Genomic DNA, 17817 nt, shown 5'->3' with positions numbered 1-17817 from the left:
CTACCCCGGTCAACTGCCCGGCACTCCCCACAGTAACTCGCCCAAGCCTCCCCATTTCTCCACCCAAATCCAGATAGCTGATGTTCTGAAAGAGCTGCAAAATCTGGACCCCTACAAATCAGCCGGGCTATACAATCTGGACCCTCTCTTTCTAAAATGATCTGCCGAAATTGTTGCAACCCCTATTACTAGCCTGTTCAACATCTCTTTCGTATCGTCTGAGATTCCCAAAGATTGGAAAACTGCCGCGATCATCCCCTTCTTCAAAGGGGGAGACACTCTAGACTCAAACTGCTACAGACCTATATCTATCCTACCCTGCCTGCCTTTCTGAGGTCTTCGATAGGCAAGTTAACAAACAGATTACCGACCATTTCGAATCCCACCGTACCTTCTCCACTATGCAATCTGGTTTCAGAGCTGGTCATGGGTGCACCTCAGCCATGCCCAAGATCCTAAATGATATCATAACCGCCATCGATAAGAGACATTACTGTGCAGTCTTATTCATCGACCTGGCCAAGGCTTTTGACTCTGTCAATCACCAGATTCTTATCGGCAGACTAAACAGCCTTGGTTTCTCAAATGACTGCCAACTACTGCTCTGATAGAGTTCAGTGTGTCAATCGGAGGGCCTGTTGTCTGGACCTCTGGCAGTCTCTATTTAGGTGCCACAGGGTTAAATTCTCGGGTCGACTCTCTTCTCTGTATACATCAATGATGTCGCTCTTGCTGCTGGTGATTCTCTGATGCACCTCTATGCAGACGACACCATTCTGTATACCTCTGGCCCTTCTTTGGAAACTGTGTTAACTAACCTCCAGACGAGCTTCAATGCCATACAACTCTCCTTCCGTGGCCTCCAACTGCTCTTCAATGCAAGTAAAACTAAATGCATGCTCTTCAACCGATTGCTGCCCGCACCTGCCCGCCCATCAAGCATCAACACTCTGGATGGTTCTGACTTATGTGGACAACTACAAATACCTAGGTGCCTGGTTAGACTGTAAACTCTCCTTCCAGACTCACAATAAGCATCTCCAATCCAAAAATTAAATCTTGAATCGGCCTTCTATTTCACAACAAAGCATCCTTCACTCATGCTGCCAAACATACCCTCGTAAAACTGTGCATCCTACCGATCCTCGATTTTGGCGATGTCATTTACAAAATATCCTGCAACACTCTACTCAGCAAATTGGATGCAGTCTATCACAGTGCCATCCATTTTGTCACCAAAGCCCCATATACTACCCACCATTGCGACCTGTACACTCTCGTTGGCTGGCACTCGCTTCATGCTCATCACCAAACCCACTGGCTCCAGGTCATCTACAAGTCTCTGCTAGGTAAAGCCTCGCGTTATCTCAGGTCACTGGTTACAATAGCAGCACCCACCCGTAGCACGCTCTCCAACAGGTGTATCTCACTAGTCACCCCCAAAGCCAATTTCTCCTTTGGTCGCCTTTCCTTCCAGTTCTCTGCTGCCTACAACTGGAACGAACTTCAAAAATCACTGAACCTGGAGACTTATAGATTCTCCCTCACTAGCTTTAAGTACCAGCTATCAGAGCAGCTCTCAGATCACTGCACCTGTACATAGCCCATCTGTAATATTGCCCATCCAACTACCTCTTCCCCATACTGTATTCATTTATTCATCGTGTTCCTTTGCACCGCAGTATCTCTACTTGCACATTCATCTTCTGCTCGTCAATCACTTCAGTGTTTAATTGGTATATTGTCACTACTTTGCCACCATGCCGTATTTATTGCTCCTTTATCTTACCTCATTTGCACAAACTGTATGTGTATTTTCGTTACTGTATAATTGACTGTATGTTTGTGTATTCCATGTGTAACTCTGTGTTGTTGTATGTGTCAAACTGCTTTGCTTTATTCTTGGCCAGGTCACAGTTGTAAATTAGAACTTGTTCTCTACTAGCCTACCTGGTTAAACAAAGGTGAAATAAAATGTAAAACATTTAAAAATATATGTTGTGTTTTGGAGAAAATGCAGGTAAATAAAAGCAATTTCTCCCAGTTCCACTCTATGAGCAGTTACTACCTTTATGCTTGGTAGGGCAGTATTGCTAGTCCCACTACCCAAATTGCAGGCTTTTATAGGCCTACACACTTGTGAATAAGTGATAATGCCCGAAAAGTTGGTGTTTGGAGCATATATTGCATAGGTGATGTTAGGGCCGAGACAAAGTTGAGGGCCGGCAAACTGTGCCAATATATCCTCAAAACACTGGCTTTGAAGGAATTATCACTTTTATACAACGGTTACCAACATATTCAAATAATTATTTACATATTTTAATTAAAAACATTATTTTTATGAATTAACTCATACTATTTCATCCTTCCACGAGATATAGTCCTTACACAAATCTAGGGTTGCTACCCAAGCCCGCTGGTCGTTCGTCCTATCGGTTTGGTTGCCGGAGTTGTGACCCAGTCGTTAAGTCTTTTTGTTCTAAATCTATGGATACTCAAAAAGAACAGTCGTTCATTCTAAATGTGCCATTACCATGATGGCTGTGAATGTTCTTATCCCTTGCTTGCTTGTCTTAAGGATCGGTGTCCCGCTAACGGGACAACTTCTGGTGAAACTGGAGGGCGCGCAATTCAAATAAATAATCATAAATATTATGGATTTTAAACATTTAGGTACATATAAGTGTCTTATATTGTCTGAAAGTGTACATTCCTGTTAATATAACTGCACTGCCCGATTTACAGTAGCTATCACAGAGAAAACATGCCATGCAATTGTTTGAGGACGGCGCCCCACATCAAAATATTTTTCCACCGGCACAGGTTTCATACATTCACATTTAACGATTAAATATTCACTTACTTTTTGAAAATCTTCCTCTGATTTGTCATCCAAAGGGTCCCAGCTATAACATGTAGTGTAGTTTTGTTAGATAAAATCCATCTTTATATCCCAAAAGGTCTGTTTAGTTGGTGCCATCGATTTGAGTAATCCACTCGTTCAACTTGCAGAGAAAGGGATCCAAAAACCTACCCCTAAACTTTGTTTCAACAAGTCAAAGTACATTTCTATTTATTCCGCAGATACCCTAAAATGCAATCAAACTATAACATTTCTTTCAGAAAGAAGTATATTCAATAGGAAACCTATTTTAGCAGTAATGTCTTCATGGTGCGAGCAAACACAAATTTCCAAGACTGTGTCCTTTTACTGAAACTGAGATTTCTTTTTTTTTTTTTTAAGTTAAAAGCCTGAAGCCTTGAACATAGACTGCTGACACCTTGTGGAAGCCATAGGAATTGCATCCAGGGAGCTCATTTTCAATATGACATTTCTCTTGCATTTCTAAGAGGATGGTCTCTCAAATAAAAAAATGTCCGGTTGGATTTTCTTTGGATTTTCTCCAACCATATCTATTGTGTTATATTCCTACATTATTTTAACATTTCTACAAACTTCAAAGTGTTTTCTTTCAAATGGTACCAATTATATGCACAACCTGGCTTCAGGGCCTGAGCTACAAACAGTTTACTTTGGGCACATCATTCAGACAGGAAATGGAGAAAAAAGGGTCCTATTCCTAAGAAGCTCTAGCTTTCCACCTTTGGCTAACACAGTCACTTCAAACTGTGCAGCCAGAATAACAGCAAAGTTGCCGCATTTGCATTTGTTTAATATGTTTTCTAGTGATTTTTTGGGCATACATCCATAACAATGAGCTAATGATGTGCGATTTCGCCTGGCATATAACATTTGCTCTCTCGCTAGGCCACTGTTCAGAAGAGATAGCCAACTACACAGCTAACACAATCACTTCAAACTGAAGCTGATAATGACAGCAAACTAGTTGCAATTTCATGTTTACTATTGACATTTTTTTGTATATATCCATAAAAATGATACTGATTCATTATTTCGACTGGCTGAGAAAAGCTGAGCCTGACTCTCTAATCCCGACTCTCAACACATTTTTTTTAACCACAGGACAGCTGGAGATCGGATTTCACTACTGAAACAATGTTTCAAATCTCGGAGAGACAGCAAGGTTATTACAAATCTCCGCTGTGGAAAACCAAATGCTAGTCTAAAAGAAATGGGAGATAATGTCTAAATGCTTTTTACAGTGTAGATCTAGTATATAAATTACCTGGCTGAGCTGATGAGACAATGGTGTGAGGAGTCAGATGGAACAGAGCAATTAGGCATTTGAATGTCATAGATTTGGTGATAACTTGTGGAATAGACACCAGCTCAAATGCAGTTTAAACCAATCAGCATCCAGGATTAGAACCACCCATTGTATAATTTGAAAAAATCCACAGCTATATATATATTAAAAAATCTAATGATCCTCTGTGGCTAAGTCATGCACCCTGGTGAAGTATTTTAAATTATTTTATTTAGACAGGAGTAATTATATAATTTTGCTGAAATTTCAATTTACATTAGGGCATCCTAAGAGTGCACTGTGCACTTTCCTTTCCTATTTGCAAGAGGCTGAAGCCAAAGATCTGATATAATGATGAGATGCTCATGTCTCCGCCCTAACAACGGGAGTCTCTGTCCCAAAGATGGGAAGGCGGTCGACAAACTTAGGTCTGCATATTATTCCCATAGAAAAACAATGGACAGATTTTGGCGAGTGAACCCTCTTGCTTAGCCTGTTCCTCTCTGTTAAAACTACACTGACTGCACAAAACATTAAGGACACTCTTTCCATGATACAGACAGACTAGGTGAATCCAGGTGAAAGCTATGATCCCTTATTGACGTCACTTGCTAAATCCACTTCAAATCAGTGTAGATGAAGGGGAGGAGACAGGTTAAAGAAGGATTTTTAAGCCTTGAGACAATTGAGACATGGATTGTGTATGAGTGCCATTCAGAGGGTGAAGGGGCAAGACAAATGATGTAAGTGCCTTTCAACGGGGTAGTAGGTGCCAGGCACACCGGTTTCTGTCAAGAACGGCACCACTGCTGGGTTTTTCAAGCTCAACAGTTTCCCGTGTGTATCAAGAATGGTCCACCACCCAAAGGACATCAAGCCAACTTGACACAACTGTGGGAAGCATTTGGAGTCAACATGGGCCAGCATCCCTGTGGAACTTTTTCCACACCTTGTAGAGTCCATGCCCTGATGAATTGAGGCTGTTCTGAGGCCAAAGGGGAGGGGAGGTTCAACTGAGATAGAAATGTAATAACAATAACAAGGCTATACACAGGGGGTACAAGTACCGAGTCTATAGACAGAGGTTAATTGAGGTAATTCAGGTAACATGTACATGTAGGTAGGGGTAAAGTGGCTATGCATAGATAATGAACAGCGAGTAAGACCAGCGTAAAAAAGGTGGGGTCAATGCAAGACCTAGGGGTAGAAGCTGTTAAGAAGCCTTTTGGACCTACATTTGGCACTGTGTGTGTGTGTCCAGTGCACCAGGCCTCTGTTTGTGTGTCGAAGGATGATTAAAAGAGGTTGAGGGTTCTAGGTTGTTAAGCGTGTCATACTTTTTGTGTCTGTGTGTCTAAGTACTCTGAGTTACCGCTGCCTGTTTTACACATCTTCTCTGCCTCTTCCTCAGCTCTGCCTCATAGCCCTGGCCCTGCCAATGGCAGCCTCTACGCCAGAGTGAGGAAGAGGAGTAGAACAAAGGAGGTGATATGTTTCCCCAGGCAACCAGCGGCCCTATCCCCAGTGACCTTGCCCTGTCAGCCAGTAGTGATTCAGGCTTCTCTATTGCCTCCCAGTGGACAGGGGTTATTACTGCAGTGAGCCCCGGGAGAGGGCCCAGTGAGGATGAACGTACCCAGCAAAGGAGGCTTCTATCTGGGGTTGGCCTGGAGAAGCCTCAGCCTCCTCTGGAAGACATGACAAAGCTTCCAGCCTCCAGTAATGGAGAGGGGAAGATGGATGGGGACAAGGAAGGCTCAGGGCAGCCTGTCAACGAGGAGGCCTTGCCCAGCGAGAGGGAGACAGACATCCTGGATGATGACGAGTTTATCCCTGAGGCTAGCCCTGCCTTGGACAGGCATAGCTTGGCTAGCATTGGCTCATTGTCCTCTGAGAGCCTGCCTGAAGCCCAGCAATTGGTCCAGAGTGGAAGTGGATACTCCACCCCCTCCACCTACACCACCCAATCATGGGTGCAGCAGCAGCAGGCAGTCGACGCCCCAGAGGGGGAGGAGCAAACAGACCAGGGGTGGGACAGCCCTGTGGATACACCTCCTCTGATTGGTCCAGACACCCTGTCAGTTCCAGACATGCCCAATACAGGGACCAGCAGAAGAGAGGCGGTGCAGAGACGAGTGGAGGGTGGGGTGGGGGTTGAGAGGTCGCCTGTGCAGATGGACAGCGACAAACATTCCACACACACCACATATGTCCAACACAGTCCACATGCCACACACACACCCTTACCCTCAGGGGAACCCTGTGGGCAGGAGGAGCTTGCCTCGTTAGTAACAGACATGGATGAGTCCATCGAGCAGCTCAACCGGTTGATCCTTGACCTAGACCCCACCTTCATACCTGTCCCCACCCGACATCCCGCCCTCCCCCTGTCCCGCTCCGCCTCCCTCCACACCAATGGGATAAGGCAAACAACAACCGACGCCAACACCAGCCAATCAGGTGAGACCATGTTAACCAGAGCGGGCTTCCATCCTTCTCATTCAAATAACATCATCCTGATGAGCTAGCAATGACTTCAAATTGAACATCTGATTGTCACAATAGAATCACAGGGAAAGGCTCTGTCCCTCTGTTACAGTTATGGTATTTCAATATTCATCTTAAAAATGCATATTAGAAGGTGATTTTATTCATTTTTTCCCTAAATTCTTACAGGTAAAACATTCAATCAGTTAAAATGAGAATCAATCACTCAATCCATCGTCAATAAAAAATTCTAAAGAATAAAAAATTCAAACAATAACCAAATGGTCATCCAATCAAAAAATAAATAAAATAAAAGCAATCAAAAAATAATCAGAATAATTAGTCTGTCAGTCAATCTGTCAGTCAATCCACAGTCAGTCTGTGTGTTGGGGGAGGGGTGGGGTCTGGGCTGGCAATTGCTGGATGGAGGCGACAGTTGTGGTTGCATCCTCTGCCGTCTATGGATGAATTCCCTAGTGGGGAGGCAACCGTGAACAGCCATCTGGAGTGTTTATTTCTGTTCTGATGGTAATGTCAGGGTCATGGTTTCTGGGATGACTTGGGTGATGGTGGGTGCTGCTTCTGGGACATTTTGGGTGGTGGGTTGGGCGTTGAATGTGGAAAGTTCTGGGTCTGGGACTTGTTCTGGCTTCTTCATTGTTGTTGTCTGGTGGATGGGGTGGGGGTTAGTGGGGTTGGGTTTTTTGGCTCTTACCCTGCCTGTGTGGGAACTGGGGCAGGTTCTGAAGAAGTGGCTGCCGTTCCTGCACCGGTTACAGGGTGCAGTCCAAAGTGGGAAGGTTGTGTTTACAGCTCTTACAGATGATGGCTGTGCAGGCTGCGGCCAGATGGCCGAGTTGGCTACAGTTCATGCACAGTTTGGGCATTTATACACAGTACCAGTCAAAAGATTGGACACTCATTCAAGGGTTTTTCTTAAACCACTTTGGGCTAGGGGGCAGTATTTTCACTAGAGGTCGACCGATTAATCGGAATGGCCGATTAATTAGGGCCGATTTCAAGTTTTCATAACAATCGTAAATCGGTATTTTTGGACACCGATTTGGCCAATTTATTATTATTATTATTATTATTATTATTTTACACCTTTATTTAATCTTTATTTAACTAGGCAAGTCAGTTAAGAACACATTCTTACTTTCAATGATGGCCTAGGAACGGTGGGTTAACTGCCTCGTTCAGGGGCAGAACGACAGATTTTTACCTTGTCAGCTCGGGGGATTCAATCTTGCAACCTTACCGTTAACTAGTCCAAGGCTCTAACCACCTGATTACATTGCACTCCACGAGGAGACTGCCTGTTACGCGAATGCAGTAAGCCAAGGTAAGTTGCTAGCTAGCATTAAACTTATCTCATAAAAAACTATCAATCAATCATAATCACTAGTTAACCTCACATTGGTTGATGATATTACTAATTTATCTAGCGTGTCCTGCGTTGCATATAATCGATGCGGTGCGTATCATTTCTCCAATGTGTACCTAACCATAAACATCAATGCCTTTCTTAAAATCAATACACATAATTATATATTTTTAAACCTGCATATTTAGCTAAAAGAAATCCAGGTTAGCAGGCAATATTAACCAGGTGAAATTGTGTCACTTCTCTTGTGTTCATTGCACGCAGAGTCAGTGTATATGCAACAGTTTGGGCCGCCTAATTTGCCAGAAATTTACGTAATTATGATCGTATGCTATCCATTTGTTTGTATGCTGTTCTTTGTATGACATTTGAATATTTGATTATTAACCAATGATATTAGGCCACTCCTGGCCATGATTACAGACACCTGTGTCTTTTGACACTATATAAACGAGTCGTCCCGCAGTGTTTGTGATTATACCCTGATGAAGACAACTTGGCTGTCGAAACGTTGGTATTAAATTTTTGCATCTGAGCTCCTAGAGTGTGCGGCTCTCTTTTATTTTATTTTCAAACTGCGGCTGGATTAACAATAAATTAATCTTTAAACCGATGTATAACCCTTGTTTGCTTTAGGAATTCTTATTATGAGTATTTCTGTTTTTGAATTTGGCGGCTGCAATTTCACTGGGTGTTGTCAAATCGATCCCGCTAAAGGGATTGGTGAGAGAAGGGGTCCATAAGAAGTTAATTTGTACTATTTTCTACATTGCATAATAATTGTGAAGACATCGAAACTATGAAATAACACATATGGAATCAGAGAGCAGATTATGTGAATCAAATTCTAATTAAATAAGATTTTAGGTGTAGACCTTACCGTGAAATGTTTACTTAAAGCCCTTAACTAACAATGCAGTTCAAGAAATAGAGTTAAGAAAATATTTACTAAATAAATAAAATCAAAAAGTAACACCTGAAAAATACATAACAATAATGAGTCTACTGTATATACAGGGGCTACCAGTCCAAAGTCAATGTGCGTGGATACAGGTTAGTTAAGGAAATGTGTAAAGTGACTATACATGGATAATAAACAGCGAGTAGCAGCAGTGTAAAAACAAAGGGGGTTTCAATGTAAATAGTCCGGATCGATTAATTGTTCAGCAGTCTTATGGCTTGGGGGCAGAAGCTATTAATCTGGTCCTAGACTGGGCGTTCTGGTACAGCTTGCCATGTGGTAGCAGATAGAACAGTCTATGACTTGGGTGACTGGATGTAGTCTTTGACCTATTTTTGGGCCTTCCTCTGACCCCTCCTAGCATATAGGCCCTGGGTGTCAGGAAGCTTGGCCCCAGAGATGTACTGGGCCGTACGCACTACCCTCTGTAGCGCCTTATGGTCATATGCCGAGCAGTTGCCATACCAGGCTGTGATGCATCCGGGCAGGATGCTCTTGATGGTGCAGCTGTAGAACATTTTGAGGATCTCGGGACCCATGCCAAATCCTTTGTCTCCTGAGGGTGAAAAGGTTTTGTTGTGCACTCTCCACGACTGTCTTGGTGTGTTTTGACCATGAAAGTTCATTGGTGATGTGGACACCAAGGAACTTGAAACCCTCAAACCACTCCACTTCAGCCCATCGATGTTAATTGGGGTCTGTTTGGCCCGTCTTTTCCTATAGTCCACAATCAGCTCCTTTGTCTTGATCACATCGCGGGAGACGTTGTTGTCCTGGCAGGTTTCTGACCTCTTCACTATAGTCTCATCATTGTCGGTGATGAGGCCTACCACTGTTGTGTCGTCAGCAAACATAATGATGGTGTTGGAGTCATGCTTTGCCACGCAGTCATGAGTGAACAGGGCACTAAACATGCACCCCTGAGGGGCCCCAGTGTTGAGAATCAGCATGGCAGATGTGTTGTTGCCTACCCTCACCACCTGGGTGCAGCCCATCAGGAAGTCCAGGATCCAGTTGCAGAGGGAGGTGTGTAGTCCCAGGGTCCTTAGCTTAGTGATGTGCATTGTGGTGTTGAATGCTGAGCTCTATTCAATGAACAAAATTCTCATGTAGGAATTCCTTTTGTCCAGGTGGGAAAGCGCAGTGTGGAGCGCGACTGAGAAGTGAAGACACTTGCCAGTTGAGTACACGTCCTGGTAATTCGTCTGGCCCCGCGGCTTTGTAAATGTTGACCTGATTAAAAATCTTGCTCGAATTGGCTATGAAGAGCGTGGGCACCCAATCGTCCAGAATATCTGGTGCTCTCGTGCATGCTTCAGTGTTGCTCGCCTCGAAGCGAGGATAAAAGCCATTGAGCTCATCTGGTAGGCCTTCATGGTCCAATTGCTGAAAATAAACCACCACTAAAGGACACCAATAAGAAGAAGAGACTTGCTTGGGCCAAGAAACATGAGCAATGGACATTAGATCGGTGGAAATCTGTCCTTTGGTCTGATGAGTCCAAATTTGAGATTTTTGGTTCCAACTGCCGTGTCTTTCTGAGACGCAGAGTAGGTAAACGGATGATCTCCGCATGTGTGGTTCCCACCGTGAAGCATAGAGGAGGAGGTGTGATGGTGTTAGGGTGCTTTGCTGGTGACACTGTCTGTGATTTATTTAGTGTTCAAGGCGCACTTAACCAGCATAGCTACCTCAGCATTCTACAACGACACTCCATCCCATCTGGTTTGCGCTTAGTGGGACTATCATTTGTTTTTCAACAGGACAATGACCCAACACACCTCCAGGCTGTGTAAAAGCTTATTGATCAAGGAGAGAGATGGAGTGCTTTATTAGACAACCTGGCCTCTTCAATCACCAGACCTCACCCCTATTGAGATGGTTTGGGATGAGTTAGACCATAGAATGAAGGAAAACAAACCAACAAGTGCTCAGCATATGTGGGAACTCCTTCAAGACTGTTGGAAAAGCATTCCTCATGAAGCTGGTTGAGAGAATGCCAAGAGTGTGCAAAGCTGTCATCAAGGCAAAGGGTGGCTACTTTGAAGAATCTCAAATATAAAATAAATGTTTATTTGTTTAACACTTTATTGTTTACTACATGATTCCATATGTGTTATTTCATTGTTTTGATGTCTTCACTATTATTCTTCAATGTATAAAAAAGTACAAATTAAGAAAAACCCTAGAATGAGTAGGTGTGTCCAAACTTTGGACTGGTATTGTATATGGCACATCTGTCAATTTTTTGGTCCGTATTAAACTTCTTATGGCTGCAGTGGCAGTATTGAGTAGCTTGGATGAAAGGTGCCCAGAGTAAACGGCCTGCTCCTCATTCTCAGTTGCTAATATATGCATATTATTATTAGTATTGGATAGAAAACACTCTGAAGTTTCTAAAACTGTTTGAATGATGTCTGTGAGTATAACAGAACTCATATGGCAGGCAAACACCTGAGAAGAAATCAAAACAGGAAGTGAAAAATCTGAGGATAGTATATTTTCAACCCAGGCCCTATTGAATTCACATTGGGATATGAATGAAGTTGCACTTCCTAGGGCTTCCACTAGATGTCAACCGTCTTTAGAAACTTTAATGAGGCTTCTACTGTGTTGTGGGACTGAATAAGAGCTGAATGAGTCAGGTTACTGGCAGAGAGCCATTTCCTGGTTACGCGCATTCCACATTATATCGTCCTGCGTTCCGTTGCTCCTCTAGACACAAGAATTCTCTAGAATTCTCCGGTTGGAACTTTATTGAAGATTTATGATAAAAACATCCTAATGATTGATTCTGTACTTAGTTTGAAATGTTTCTTCGACCTGTAATATAACTTTTTGAATTTTTTGTCCGAAGTAATGCACGAGCGTTTGGGTATATGTGTACCTAACGCTAACAAAAGTAGCTACTTGGACATAAATAACTGACATTATCGAACAAATCAAGCATTTATTGTGGAACTGCAATTCCTGGGAGTGCATTCTGATGAAGCTCATCAAAGGTAAGGGAATATTTATAATGTGATTTCTGGTTTCTGTTGACAGCTAATTTGATTATTTTTCTGAGTGCCATCCCAGATTATTGCATGGGTTGCTTTTCCCGTAAAGTTTTTTTGAAATCTGACACAGCGGTTGCATTAACCTCTAGCACTTAGCCATCCCGGATCCGGGAGCGTGAATACAGACTCAAGCTCATTAACATAACGCAACGTTAACTATTCATGAAAATCGCAAATGAAATGAAATAAATATGCCATCTCTCAAGCTTAGCCTTTTGTAAACAACACTGTCTTCTCAGATTTTCAAAATATGCTTCTCAACCATAGGAAAACAATCATTTGTGTAACAGTAGCTAGCTAGCGTAGCATTTAGCATTAGCATTAGCGTTAGCATCCAGCAGGCAACATTTCAACAAAAAACAAGAAAAGCCTTCAAATAAAATAATTTACCTTTGAAGAACTTCGGACGTTTTCAATGAGGAGACTCTCAGTTAGATAGCAAATGCTCAGTTTTTCCAAAAAGATTCTTTGTGTATTAGAAATAGCTCCGTTTTGTACATCACATTTGGCTACCAAAAAAACCCGAAAATTCAGTCCTCAAAACGCGAACTTTTTTCCAAATTAACTCCATAATATCGACTGAAAACATGACAAATGTTGTTTAGAATCAATCCTCAAGTTGTTTTTCACATATCTCTTCGATGATATATCGTTCGTGGAAGCCTGGTTTCTCCTCTCTATCAAATGGAAAAATACTTGCACCAGGCGTTGCGCACCAATTTCGACACAGGACACCAGGCGGACACTTGGAAAATGTAGTCTCTTATGGTCAATCTTCCAATGATATGCCTACAAATACGTCACAATGCTGCCGACATCTTGGGGGAACGGCAGAAGGTCTAAGCTTATTCCTGTCGTATTCACAGCCATATAAGGAGACATTAGAAAACAGAGCTTCAGAAATTCTGCTCATTTCCTGTTTGACGTTTCATCTTGGTTTCGCCTGTAGAATGAGTTCTGGGGCACTCACAGACAATATCTTTGCAGATTCTAAAACTTCAGAGTGTTTTCTTTCCAAAACGGTCAATAATATGCATAGTCGAGCATCTTTTCGTGACAAAATATTGCGCTTAAAACGGGAACGTTTTTTATCCAATAATGAAATAGCGCCCCCATAGACTCAACTGGTTAAAGAGAGATATATCTATAATTCCATGTGTATAACTTGTAGTATCATCTACATTTATGATGAGTATTTCTGTTGAATCGATGTGGCTATGCAAAATCACTGGATGTTTTTGGAACTAGTGAACGTAACGTGCCAATGTAAACTCTGATTCTTTTAACAAAAATATGAACTTTATCAAACAAAACATACATGTATTGTGTAACATGAAGTTGTATGAGTGTCATCTGATAAAGATCATCAAAGGTTAGTGATTCATTTTATCTCTATTTGTGCATTTTGTGACTCCTCACTTTGGCTGGAAAAATGGCTGTGTTTTTCTGTGACTTGGTGGTGACCTATCATAATCATTTGTGGTGCTTTCGCTGTAAAGCCTATTTGAAATTGGACACTGTGGTGGGATTAACAACAAGATTACCTTTAAAACGGTATAAGATACATGTATGTTTGAGGAATTTTAATTATGATATTTCTGTTGTTTTGAATTTGGCACCCTGCACTTTCACTGGCTGTTGTCATATCATCCCGTTAACGGGATTGCAGCCCTAAGAAGTTTTAAATCAAACTGATATATTTTTTTATTCATCACAAATTTCTTTATGAATTTTGTTCTTTAATGCAAGGGCGACAGACTAGTTCCTTACTTTTCCCCTCTTCCACTTGCCTCTTCCATTTTTATGTTAATGCTGCAATTAGTTGGTTGTAATTTTGTGTAGAGCAGTCATTTCCATATATTTTTGTTAGCTGCATGTGCGACATAACTCCACCAATCCTATTTATGATATAATTTACAAAGATTATACCTTTTTTAAACAAAATGCTTCCTTATGGGCCCTTCCCATCAATAAAGAGAAAAATAGAAAACATGTTCACATAAATACGCTATATAGATATTAATATTAAGTGATATCCGTATCGCCCTTAGACTACACCACTGCTGTTGTCCTTACCTCCAAGTGTTTACTCAAGTTGGATGTATAATCTTTGGATGCCGATAACAGTCACACCGTTGGAAGACAGCTTGGACTGTTTTCTACAAAAACCTATTCCTGCTCGTTTCCCACGATCCAGCCAACGCATTTGGTGTGTCATCGTAGTGGTCTCTGACTTGTGTTTAGACTCGCTCAGGTGGAACAAACTTAAACTTGCAACTGTTTTCAATGCTGATTTGAATGTCATTGAGAAAACAGAATTGTGTCCCCAAATTATTTTCTCAAACATCCTTTTTTAATTTATAAGAAATCCTAGAAGTGTTCATCTAGTTTTTCAGTAGTATCTGTAATCAAATTACTATATTTTTGCTGGTAACGTAACGGATTACAGTTACAGTTTTATGTAACAGATTACATGTAATCCGTTACTCCCAAACCCTGACAGTACAGCTCTTCAGTTACAGTACATATTCACATTGGAATCCCTCAGAAACATACTGTACAACAGTCCTCTGACTGTCTGTCTGGCATGAGGACTCTGACATGATGCCAGAGGCCAGGCTGAAGAAAATAAAGCTGTGCCAGCTTTCAGCTGTTTAGACAGAGAGCTGAACCGCAGGTAGTTGAGTTAATCATAGTTTGGTTTGGTTTGGGTATGTTCTCCTAGCCGAGTTCACTACTTCCAACACAGACATGCTTTATTCGCCTTTGTCCTCTATGTTTGCTTGAGTGGGTGTAAAAGTTTGACTTAAACCAGTAACTGGAACTTTTATATAAGCACTGTAAAACCAGGTTTTCATAGGTACAGTACAGTAACTTGACTTAAACTAATCTTTTGAAGTGACTGGAAGAAATGTCTTCACAGCTAGGATTATATGTAGCAGTGCCTAAGAAAACATAGCTGTATTCGTTGCAGTTGGAACTGTACTGTATGTATCAGGACAAGGGGATAATGTGACAAACAAACTGGTGTAATGACAATTAACTAGATGTGAACTGTGTGTGTGTGTGTGTGTGTGTGTGTGTGTGTGTGTGTGTGTGTGTGTGTGTGTGTGTGTGTGTGTGTGTGTGTGTGTGTGTGTGTGTGTGTGTGTGTGTCTCTCCTGCCTTAGGTACCTGAATTTTGCAACCCTACTTTGTAGGCCTTTTTCTGGCACCTGTATTAGGGTAAAACTAGGCATCAAAATAAGACCTTATGAGACATGTAATGTATTGTTGTTTGTGGTTTCCAAAAATCTTTACATGTAAAAGGTCAAATAAGTTCAAGTTCAGTCATCATTAATTGAAAATTCTAAATAATAAATAATTCAAACAGAATCCATCAGTCACTCAGTCCACAATGTTTCTTTGTGTTGGGGGAGGGGAAGGGGTGGAGTCTGAGCTGGCAGTTGCTGGATGAAGGTGACAGTTGTGGTTGGTCGGTGCTATGTCCAGGGTTGGTGCTGGTGTTGGGGCTGGAAGTTGTGTTGGTTCTGGTGTGATGAGTTAAATGAGTGAAAAGGGAAATTGGTTGCAAAAGCCAGAACCAATTTGTGTCTGCGGGCAGGAGTTGTGAAAGAGAGAGAGTTTTAGATATGCGATATACATTTTAAAATAAATTCCAAATATAGTTTACATATTTATTGTCCTATCATGATAGAACGATCCCCAATCCTATATCCTAGACACCAACACACTAAGAAGGAGTCCTTATCTGTTTTATAGGCCTACTGCAAGTAGCCTATATGCAGCCAAGACAGAAAGATTAACACAGTCAGAGACCCACTAAAGCAGCACCGCCCACTCAAGTGTCTGAGCCTGCCTGGCAGGGTTGGTCCTATAAAGCCAAAGCCCCCAGATGGGTGAGCATAATATCGCTCAAAGCCACTGATGAGAACCTTGATGACCTTGTACCTCGCCGGTGGGGATTCTGGTGGAGTACCCCCACCCAGTGGCAGTGCTGGCAACACTACAGAAGCTGCAATAACCCTTGGGGATGAGGTCGCACTCGGACAAATAGAGAGGGGGCAAATTATTGTGGCCCTGGGATCACAAAATCATAGAGTGGTCTGACTGCACTGGGGTGATTGGAAAAATGGTCACAACGGGGGACCAATGTGAGTGTTTGTCGGAGGAAAGGGGTGTGTCCGAGTTCCATAAGCTAGGACAAGACATTGGTTAATCAAATCTCCCAATTTTTGCTCAATTTGGCATGCCTTCTCAAACAGCTACAACTGTATACACATTCACACATCAATCAAGTCTCCTCTTGAGTTGGGCTTGGGGTTGGAACAACTGTTGAACATCTGAGCTTTTGGTTGTTTGTGGGGGAGGGGTGGAGAGAGTGTGCGTATGTATCCCACATATGTTGCTATGGGGCAATGATGTTAGGGACAGGGTAGGATGATTCACAATAATTGTTTGACAAAATAATAATTGCTTGCCGAAAATGTAATTTTTGTAATGTCATTTCTAGTTATTGGTAACAATCCTTCATGGGAAGGTCCTACATTATTACACATACTATTCGTTAATTGTGGAAACAAACTAAGATATGCAATCATTTTCTACATGATATATATATATATCGTTTTTATAACTACATACAGCATAATCAAGGTGTGGGTATTGGAAAATGCTTTTGGCTATTGATCTGCTTCTTTTCTCTAGCTTGCATAGTGTGCTCTTTTTCAAAGAATGTGTCCCAGTCTCTGGGGGGCCCTGGTATCCAGGTGGGCAGGGGTGGTCTGCCAGTCAATTTGGAAGACAACCCAACTTGGGATGCGGGGAGGTTTTAGCGGGTAGTGGAGAAGAATTGGAGGTTTACTCAGTCGCAGTGAAAATATCATGTTACAGCTAGCTATATGGACACTCAATCACCATGGTACTTTTTAATGGTAAGTTTACAAACATATATTATGATAAATGGAATTGAAGCTTGTATCTCATTAAGGCAAATGATGGAATTTGTATAGCCAGTTGTAATTGTAATGGCTTTGCAGATAATTAAAAAAAACACGATCAGTATTTACCTGGCTAAAAGAGAAGGAATATAACATCTACTCCAACGGGCAAAGAAACACGAAAGGGGTGATGATATTAATTAACGATCATTTTATCCAAATGTGTAAGTGTACTACATTACTTAATGGATCCCAAAGAAATACAACTTTTACATTACCATGTAGTTTACCAATAAAATGGTCTGACGGTGAAGTGGACCAACTAGGTATTTATATCCTAAAGAAATACATTCTCACTACAATACATTTGAATAGAAAGTTAGCAAAAATAGATAACATGTTGATACCATCATGGAAAGAAAAATACCTGTCTGTTTGTGGAAAAATCACCCTGATTAACTCTTTAGTCATACACTAGTTTACCAAGTTGCTTATGGCCCCGCCTACACCTAACAACTTGTTTTTAAAATTATATGACAGCTGTGCCATGCAGGTTGCAAAATAGTTGGGAGAGATTTACATTGTACCGATTCTATGGCAAATGGTTTAGGAACTGAAACACAAAATGACGCTGGATTCAAAGCTTAGATTTTTTACATTTAAATGATTATACAAAATGATTAAAACAAATATAATGTCATATATATGGGGGATACAACCATCCCAGCTCTGCAGATTTTTTCTTCTAAGGGACGGAATCATTAGATTACATTAGATCACTAGATCACCCATATGTAGTTTGTTTTTGGTC

The 17817-nt window shown here is 41.6% G+C and overlaps 1 protein-coding gene across 1 annotated transcript in view; it reads left to right on the top strand.

Annotated features, from left to right (window-relative positions):
* Positions 1 to 2014: 2014 nt before the first annotated feature.
* Positions 2015 to 17817, top strand: part of LOC139407453 (tensin-3-like) — a 61555-nt gene continuing 45752 nt past the window's right edge. The window contains 3 exon segments of the mRNA XM_071151248.1: positions 2015 to 2020; positions 5532 to 5654; positions 5657 to 6632. Of these exon segments, the coding sequence (XP_071007349.1) occupies positions 2015 to 2020; positions 5532 to 5654; positions 5657 to 6632 (1105 nt within the window).

Source organism: Oncorhynchus clarkii, chromosome 4 (genome assembly GCF_045791955.1).
Source record: "Oncorhynchus clarkii lewisi isolate Uvic-CL-2024 chromosome 4, UVic_Ocla_1.0, whole genome shotgun sequence".
Classification (NCBI taxonomy): Eukaryota; Metazoa; Chordata; class Actinopteri; order Salmoniformes; family Salmonidae; genus Oncorhynchus; species Oncorhynchus clarkii.
The sequence above is the reverse complement of the archived record's forward strand: the minus strand, read 5'-3'. Positions and strand labels throughout refer to the sequence as shown.